Source organism: Rosa rugosa, chromosome 6 (genome assembly GCF_958449725.1).
Source record: "Rosa rugosa chromosome 6, drRosRugo1.1, whole genome shotgun sequence".
NCBI classification, from domain to species: Eukaryota; Viridiplantae; Streptophyta; class Magnoliopsida; order Rosales; family Rosaceae; genus Rosa; species Rosa rugosa.
Genome location: NC_084825.1, coordinates 50,568,650 through 50,578,022, shown reverse-complemented (window position 1 = coordinate 50,578,022; position 9,373 = coordinate 50,568,650). Strand labels below are relative to the sequence as shown.

The following is a 9,373-nucleotide window of genomic DNA, read 5'->3' as shown; positions in this document are numbered from 1 at the left end:
TTGCTTGCATTACATTGCCATGTGTGCATTTCACAAGCACTCTATATACTATAATATATTGCACACCTGCAAAGGAGATAGCAATATATGCATGGACTACTACAAATTAGTTTAATGCCATATGAATACAATGGATGCATCTTATTATTTATGCCCACGGCATAGCTGCCATGCATGACTCTATAATTTGATTTATGTGATGCCAACAGCATGTTCATTCATGCTTTGTTACATGCAGACGTCATGTATAATGCATCTTATTTTCTATGCCCAAGGCATAGTTGCCATTGATTGCTATCGGTCCATTAATTGAGCTCATGCTTATAAACATATATCTTATGGGCAGGAACATGTACACACATGTATATAGGCGGCTACATGCATATGTCAAAATGATTATCTCACCTAGTGCATTTCCATATAAATTATACCGCCATGGATCTTTTCCATCGTTGCACGTAATGGGTTTTGTTCCCTGCAAATTCGACATTCAAAATAGCTATATACGCATGTTATTTGTCATCAACCACTACATTTGCTTATACACTTTGCTCACAATTTTATCAAAGTACACATGCAAATTATTGATGTTGATTTTACAAATCCACATAATAATCATCTATTATGTTTCAAGGAAATTCAACTATTTCTCTCAAGCTCATCACCTCAACTACGAGTTGACGTACATTATCGGAGCACTTTATCCGCCAAAGCAATGGAGCGTCATGCTTGGACAACTCCAACATGATTTGGGTACTTACATTAATTCCAACTCTGCTAGCCTCCAACTCGGCATAAGATAAGTCACTATCTTATCTTTTACGCTCTTGCGATTCGAGCTATTGTCATGTCTTTACATGTCTCTATGACCCTAACGCATACTATTGCCATGCTTCAAACGTCTCCATGATCCCTAAGCATGTTCACAAAATACAACATGTTATTAGCAACTTTACTACAAGTACATGCTATACACATATGCCATGCTACTACTTAATTGCAACTCAATTAAATAAATATGTGACACTCATCTAGAAGCTTGTGACACTTACGACTTACTAAAACATGCTCGGATAAACGACTTGCTCGGGTTACGACTCGCTTGGGTATCGAGTATGGCCACGACTTGCGCTTGGGCCACGCCTCGCATGCTCGCACAGCGCCTACACACTCAACTACACCCAACTTGCTCGATCATGTCAAACATGTTTTACTTAAACCCCAAGTTCACAAACGCTTCATACGATGTCACCGGGACTACTCCCACAATTTTATATGAACACCCATTACACTTGTCACTATCTATTGTGCGTGTTATATGGCCATAAGATCCACATATACAACTACCAATATTTTACATGTTCATACACATTAATGGAATATGGAATTCTTCTACCATTTGTTGTTCACTACAAATCAAATTCTTTTCGCATTCCATTAATACGGATGGTAACCAATACAACAAACATTCTACATATGCGTGTTTCTTTTTGTCTCATTGTGCATGATTAAACGAGTCCCTTCTTGCTTACGGAGTTCGGGGACTTGTAGGGGCTCCGTGCCGCCCGGTTACTTATGCTTGGTGACATCATGTTTATAACTCCCCAACCAAGAAGCTCCTCTTACTTGGGGACTTCGGGGACTTGTAGATTGTAATACCCCGAAAATCCAAATTAAATTCCATGGATTTTTAGAAATGATTTCACGATAGTAGGAGCGAGTACGAAGCTTGGAGAAGTTGTGGAATTAGTTCGAACGATTTTATTTTCGAAAACGAACGTTTTTTAGGGGGGCCGAGAAAGTTGACTTTTTATACGTACGGAATTTGGGAAAACTTCCTTCATAAAAGTTGTAGAGCTCATCGATACGATCGCGTGCATATGTGGAACGCAATATTCGGAGTTCGTATGAATAAGTTATGAATATTTAAAAATTGGGATTTTTCTATAAATAGGTGGAAAATCTGATTTATTTCGGAAGGACGAAAGTTTCTCAAATTGCATTTTGGTCCCTGAAACTCTCCGTTCTCTCTCCTCCCTACGCAGCCGACCCGACTGACCCGACCCGGACCCATCTCCCTCCTCCGGCGTTCTCCGGCCACGACCCGGCCATCCCTGGCTTCGCCGTGAGCCGTCCAGTCTCCTGGTGCCATCGCCTTGCATCGACGCTGCCCCCAGACGTGGATCGAAGCCCCCCAGAGCCTAGCTTTCGACCCGACCGGATCTTGGCCGTGCCGGCGTTGCACGGGCCGATCCTCCCCATTTTCGTGATCTCCTCCTCCCCCTGATCATCCCCATATAAGCCTTGCATGACGATTTTGGGTGTAGAGCGCTTGATCAAGGTTTGACTTTTTCGACGGCTCTGATTCAATCTGGAATCAGATCAGACGCTCCGGATTAATCCAACTTCAAAGCTTGATCTAGGACGATCTAGGCCAAACCAGACTTAGCTCCAGGTATGGAAGTCGATCACCCTTTCATTTTGAACCAGTTTGTAGTTGGTCACTTTGCCATCGGAGGTGGTTGACCGGCGTTGACCTCCGCGTTGACCGCCCACTGACCACCGCTTGTGGCGGCGTATCAGACCATATTTCGAGTTTTCATTATCTAGGCGATGATCTATGCATCCATACGAGCGTTTTGATATATAACTTGGTCATGTTAGAAAAAGTTGATAAATAGTGGATTTACGTTTTTACGTTACTATTTACGGTTTTTACGTTTTATCTTCGGTTTACGATCTGCGAAGATCAGACCATCGGTTTTACTTCAAATTTTAATATGTTGATCGTATGACTGTCCCGGTGACTTTGTGAGGTCACGGGCGAAGATCCGACCGTTGGATCTTCGTATAATTGAGAAATAGTAATTCGGAAGGCGATTCGTGAGAATCCGACCGTCGGATTTTCGTATAATTTTGTGGAGATGTTAGTAAAGGCGATTCAGGAAGATCTGACCGTTGGATCTTCGTGATAATTTTGGAGGATGATCCTAAAGGCGATCCGTGAGGATCCGACCGTTGGATCATCGTTTAATTTGAATCTGAGCGTTGGATCGTCGTTTAATTACATTTATGAGTTGTTGGCTAAGTTAAGATCATTATTGGATTAGGTTATCGACGGATTGATTTGGCGGACAATTCGGGAAAATTGTTGTTTTAGCTGTTAAGAAGACGCAGCTGGATTAGAGGTGAGTAAACCTCACGTGGTTCATATTACGAACTGAATAAATTTAATTACTTTATTTTTGTCATAATTGTGTGAAAATATTTATGGAATAAATATTTGTTTTAAATCATATGGACTTGATCAACTACGGTCCATAGGTAAGTAAAATGATTTTATTATACAAATGAATTTCACGGTTTTTATGCTTGAACTATAGTTGGTATTAGTGGTCATCCCTGAGCGGATGATTACGTATATATATATTTACGTGGAATATATATATTGGTTGACGTGTGATTGGTGTGATGAAATAATTGAGAATGAATTGGATATTATTCAAGCTATTAATCTCGCATTTAATTGTTGAATAATGAAATGTTGATCATGTGGTGTGAAAGCTATTTTATATGCCCAATGGTGAATATGTGGAAATTATTTTAAGAAATAAAGATTTGTCTTGAAATAATATGTCTCTTTATGTGGGTGTACATATACATATATACGATCTATAAATCATAAAGATTGTATTTTGGTGATTTTGATTATGTCTGAGAAGTACAATTGTGAAGTCGGGTGTTATCTACTACCCCGTGCTTAAGTGAATTACTGGTAAATGTGTTTTGGTGATATGTGGAAGTTAGCCTTGGGCCCTAGTCCCTACAGATAGTGCACTATTATACTCTTAGGAAGGTTGCTTACTTTGAGTATACATACTTGGGTATAGTACGTTGGACCCTAGTATGCTGCGGCTTTCCCGTACTTTGGGTATAGTACGTTGGACCCTAGTACGTGGATTTATGATTTGTTACCAGTCAACCTGGCTTACTTGTGCTTTGGGTATAGTACGTTGGACCCTAGCACTTGTATTTATGAATTGTTACCAGTTAATCCGAAAATTCACTAAAAAGAAAAGTGTACTTATATTATTTTGATCAAATATCTATTTGTGATATATTGTTAATATGTGAAGGTGTTAGTGGAAAGAGAATCAAGCATGCTTTGCTTTAATGTTATTTCACATATTAATGTTGCAATATTTGTTGGTGGTGATCAGTCAAATGCTGAGTTTTAAAAGAAGTATCGAGAATAAATATGCTTATATATGTTTCTGTGATTTTTGGAATTACATTGTGAGTGCGTCGATTGTTTACTTGAGTTATAATAAATATAATTGAATAAATCAACAGTTCTTTCTTGTTTACTCATACGGGCTGTCAAAAGCTCACCGGGTTTTGTGTTGTTGCAACTCCCGGTACACTATTCAAATTGTGTAGCGGGTAGTCTTACAGGTCAGGAGAATCAGGGCAGTGATCGTGCGGTTTAGAATATTAGTATTACATTTATAGCATTTGTTTTGTGAGGAGAATTGTGCTCTCTTGAGCTTTATAATTTGTTTTGGTGAGAGTGTACTGTAATAAGTAGCTTGAGGATTTGGTTTATGTAATTATCGAGAGGTGTAATGTGCAGTTGATTTTGAGAAAAAAATTCTGAGATTATAAACAGGGTATTTGAGGTTCATGCTTCGAATATGAATTACTTAAATTCAGAATTCGGGGTGTGACATAGATACCTCTACTAGCATGACTAGTTTGCTATCTCACCAAGCATAAGTAACACCCTCTTTGGGACACCCACAAGCCATTGTGAGGCCCAACCGCTACTTGCATCTTGTAGCCCTATGTTCAAGCTACGCTACGGTATCCGGAAGCCGCAAATACGTCGCCGGGAAGCCACCTTCCCGGCCTTGCAAAGTTGCCTTCACAAACATGCTTTCTAGACTAGAATAGTGGTTTTAATCATTCCACATCTAAGAAAATGTAAAGGAGATGGTTTCCTTCACCTATAAAAAGAATGCCTCCTCCCACAACTCAATCCACTCCATTACACACTTTGTAATCCCAAACACACATAGCGGGAAATGAACCACTATACTTCGCTTGTGTCGTTCTCTCTCTACTTCGCTTGTGTCGTTCTCTCTCTCTCTCTCTCATTCTTTATGCTAACTAGAGGCCCCTCGGTCACTAACGTTAACAGGCTGTGAATAAAACATAGAGAAAGAGAAGGCAATTTGAACGATAAGATTTAGAGCACATTAGAAGCAAAAAATACCAAAACAAACAGTTGAGACAAAAATGGAATAATGTGTAATTCATGAAGGTATAATACTTGTAGGACATTCAATATATTTCAAATAGAGTATGAAGACTAGTCTTAATTAAACCTATACATGGAAAGACCAAGTCATGTTTACTAATTTCTCAAGTTACGTACGTACATGACTGATGATGACTCACAGACAACTAATTATAATTAAGGTCAGGATGATACAACATTTCAATTCACAAACAAAATACAAAGGCCAAAGTCAGTCTCCCAAAATAAAAGATTGAGATTTGGATTCATCATCTCCTTTGTGATTTAGCCTTTGTTATATTCTTTTTGGTATCAGAAACCTCCATCTCGTACCCTTCAAAATCGGTATCATTTCCGTCGTTTTCTTCATTTTCATCATCCTCGATGCCTCCCACATTTGTTAAATCTTTCTTCCTTGTTCCCATTCCCCCCTTAAGCCAATCCACTACTTCTTTCATTGTGGGTCGATTCTCGGGGCTGTTATCGGTACATTTCATCGCAATCATGATAGTGGACTTCACTTGTTCGCGGTCAAACTTGCCCTTCAACTTTGGATCTGCAATGTGATTATATGCACCCTTTTGGACATAAGGGGTTGCCCATTGCACAATGTCACGTTTCACTCCGCCAGGGAGTTTCTCTATTGGCTTTCTTCCGCTAATTATTTCTAAAAGCAAGATACCAAAGCTATAAACATCACAACTTTCTGAAACTTTTCCCCACATAGCATATTCAGGAGCTAAATATCCAAGAGTTCCTTTCACTCTAGTAGTCAGATGACTCACACCCTCCGGAATCAGCTTTGCAAATCCAAAATCAGCAACTTTTGCTTGAAAATCAATGTCTAGAAGCACATTGCTTGCCTTTATGTCTCTGTGTATTATATGAGGATTGGCCTCATGGTGCAGGTACCTAAACAATTCATGAAAGATAATATATCTATACTATTAAAAGGTGATATTCATTGTCAATAATAATTGAAAATTGTGGTCACGAATGACCCTCAAGGCCTCAAATAATAAAAAACCTTTTGAAAACAATTATAGCTTGAGAGAAGATAATGTCCAAGCACAAAAATTTTTGAAAAAAAGAATTCAAAACGACCTGCTTCTAAGCTTAACCTCCCACTCCATTAAGCCCCAATCTGGGAGTGCAGGTGAGTATATAATAACTAATTAGCTTATCGAGTCCGTCTCTCACAACTCTTTAGAAGTTGATGTGAGAAAGCCTTGAGAAATAACGAAAATTAAGCTGCCACATTTATTGGTGGTGGTTTTCTAATATAATAATTTAGAACTTAATCAGGCATGGCATCTTCTCACAAAATATGGGTTGCTTAATTTGTTCTCTTGTTTGCTGGTACGGTTGGATGATGACCGTACTTAGCTTTGTGGTGTACTTATTTTTGGTTCACATTATCTATGAATTAAAGTATTCAATAAAAAGCAGGAGACCAAACTACTGTTCTTTACCTTGATCCCAATATGATAATGAATTAGAGGGCAGCTAGGTTAAGAATCTTTTAACATACATTAATGAAGAACCTTTGAATTGCAGGAGAACTAATTAAATGGTTCTGGTACTAAAGAAATACACAGAGGTGACCTAATCAAGAGTTTACTTTTTATTTTCTAAGAGCATGCATTAATTTTTTTGGTGTAAATTGAAGATTAACGAGTTTAGAGCTTACGATAAGCCATCAGCCGCTCCAATGATGATGCTCATTCTTCTTGGCCAATCAAGAAGACAATCATTTGCAAGTTGGCCATGTAAATGGGTGATCAGGCTATGATTAGGCATGAAATCATACACTATTAGTCTTTCATCACCTCCGGCGTAGAATCCACGCAGCCCTAACAAATTTCTATGTCTCACCCTCCCTAGTATCTCAACTTCCACCGCAAACTCCATCTCGGCCTTTGCGCTCATGGTCTTTAGTCGTTTCACTGCTATCTGCATACACAGACCATGACCAGAATATTAATTGAAAGAATCAATATCATAAGAAATGAAATTTAAAGGAGTGAGGAGAATATGATTACCTCCACGCCTTTGCTTGTTCGACCCCAATAAACACTTCCAAAACCTCCCTCACCGATCTTGTTATCATGGTGGAAGTTGTTTGTTGCATGAAGAAGCTCCTTGAGAGGGTATATATCCCAAGGGTAATCTCTATTCTTGGTCACCCTAATAAATGAAAACCCCCCAAAACTGAGTCAACACACAAATAAACCTACTAATACCATTTGATCTAGTATATAGATCTAAGCATATATGTACGTACCTGGGGGTCTCTGGCTGATCCTCTTCCTGAGAGAAGCAACAAAAGCAGTTCCAGGGCATTTTACTCGAAAAGAAATCAGAAACCATAACTGATGTATATAGGATGTATATATAATGGATTATTGTGAGTGTGACTCTCTGTGTGAGTTGGCGATGAGATGAAAACAAAAGGTTTGATCAAAGCGAGGAAGAAGGCAACAAATTAGTATTTCGGAAACTTTGAAGCAGAAGGGAAGGAGTCTTATGGTGAAGACAAAAAGCAGCCTTGGAAGTCAAGGAATTTGCAAGTTCAATGGTATACAATATAAAACAATAAAAACTTAATTAGCCTGTACACAAACAGCCTTCACCTTTATGTTTCTTGTGCTTGTTAGCTAGCTTTTGCCTATCCTATAAATTTTTTCCATTGGAAATATCACAATTTTAATTTTGTTATTAGACTTTCTTAGGAATATGCTTATATAGATTGCGTAGAGTATGTAGCTTTGCATTTCAGAAAATTAAGTTTGGCCAAAACCAGCTAAGAATAGGTCACAATCAGCTCTGTATATAGTATATACAATTAGCTGGAATCATTAATCAGTATATTTATTTTATTGAAAAATCCTATTCAACGAAGTTGATGCCAAAATACCAATGATTTTTAAACTGATGGTACCATAAGCGTATGTGAAGAAATCGAATTCAATCTCATTGGCTTGACTCGAGCTAACAGGGAGAGATGGTGTCAAGAAATTGCGTCAATGAAAAACAATTTTATGTTTTAGGATATGAGATTTGAGAGAGATTGATGAGAGAATTGTGTATTCCACTATTGATAATAGGAGCCCTATATATAGGGATTACAAAGTACATATTCTAATGATACAAGGAAAACTATTCCGAATAGGACTAGGAATTCTCTCATATTACAATCATAGAACTAATCCTAGTTTGATAAGGCACACAAAAGTCAATTTCCTTTAACACTCCCCCTTGTGCTGCTCAAACTTGGTGGTAACGCTTCATCCGTTGCCTCGTTAAAAACCTTGCTTGAGTGAAAAACCTTGTGGGACAAAAACAAGCTCGAGGAGGAGAAAAAGAGTACAACACGTCATTCACTCTTCGAGATCGAACATGTAGACATCATACCTCCTCCTGATGTCGATATCTGCCCCTGATTACTACAATCATGGGAGTTCGGATAACTTTCTCAATCCGATGTTGTTCACATGTTTCTCGAAGGTGGATTTAGGTAACGACTTAGTGAATAAGTCCGCTACATTATCCTCTGATCGGATTTGATTCACTTCAATCTTTAGAAGTGATTGTTGTTGCTGATTATAAAAGAATTTAGGCGATATATGCTTGGTGTTGTCGCCCTTGATGAAACCTAACTTCATTTGCTCAATACAAGCTGCATTATCCTCATAAATGCATGTAGGTTCATCCGTGGTAGATTTCAAACCACAAGTTCCTCGAATATGTCTAATTACAGACCTTAGCCATATGCATTCACGCATGGCCTCATGTAGAGCAATAATCTCTGCATGATTTGAGGAAGTAGCAACAATGGTCTGTTTTGTAGACCTCCAAGATATCGCAGTGCTTCCCATGGTAAAGACATAACCCGTTTGAGAGCGACCTTTGTGAGGGTCAGAGAGATACCCTGCATCAGCAAAACCCATCAAAATATCATGGTCATTTTGATGTAAGAGAGGTGGGTGAGGCCGGCCACCCTTGGCGGCGCCGGCAGCAATATGACCGGCCACGACGTCATGGTGGACGGCGGCGCCATGCCTAATGGGGTCA

At 38.9% G+C, this 9,373-nt stretch overlaps 1 protein-coding gene across 2 annotated transcripts; it reads right to left on the bottom strand.

Annotated features, from left to right (window-relative positions):
- Positions 1-5,287: 5,287 nt before the first annotated feature.
- On the bottom strand, positions 5,288-7,997 carry LOC133715792 (PTI1-like tyrosine-protein kinase At3g15890). 2 transcript variants are annotated; one of them, XM_062142439.1, is made up of 4 exons: positions 7,584-7,997; positions 7,342-7,486; positions 6,990-7,252; positions 5,288-6,238 (listed from the first exon to the last, which is right to left on the bottom strand). In XM_062142439.1, the coding sequence occupies exons 1-4, from the start codon at positions 7,667-7,669 to the stop codon at positions 5,569-5,571; spliced, it is 1,164 nt and encodes a 387-aa protein (XP_061998423.1). In that variant the 5' UTR covers positions 7,670-7,997; the 3' UTR covers positions 5,288-5,568. The 2 variants fall into 2 exon arrangements, with proteins under 2 accessions (XP_061998423.1, XP_061998424.1); XM_062142440.1 differs by having other exon boundaries at positions 5,288-6,211; positions 7,584-7,996.
- Between the last annotated feature and the right edge of the window lie 1,376 nt (positions 7,998-9,373).

What these genes read in the sequence shown, in the direction of transcription:
- LOC133715792 (XM_062142439.1), bottom strand. Translation starts at nt 7,669, where the DNA reads ATGGTTTCTGATTTCTTTTCGAGTAAAATGCCCTGGAACTGCTTTTGT. An exon ending in GATCAGCCAGAGACCCCCAG is followed by an intron (nt 7,487 to 7,583) that starts GTACGTACATAT and finishes TTCATTTATTAG; the next exon opens with GGTGACCAAGAATAGAGATT. An exon ending in GGAGCGGCTGATGGCTTATC is followed by an intron (nt 6,239 to 6,989) that starts GTAAGCTCTAAA and finishes TTAATAGTATAG; the next exon opens with ATATATTATCTTTCATGAAT.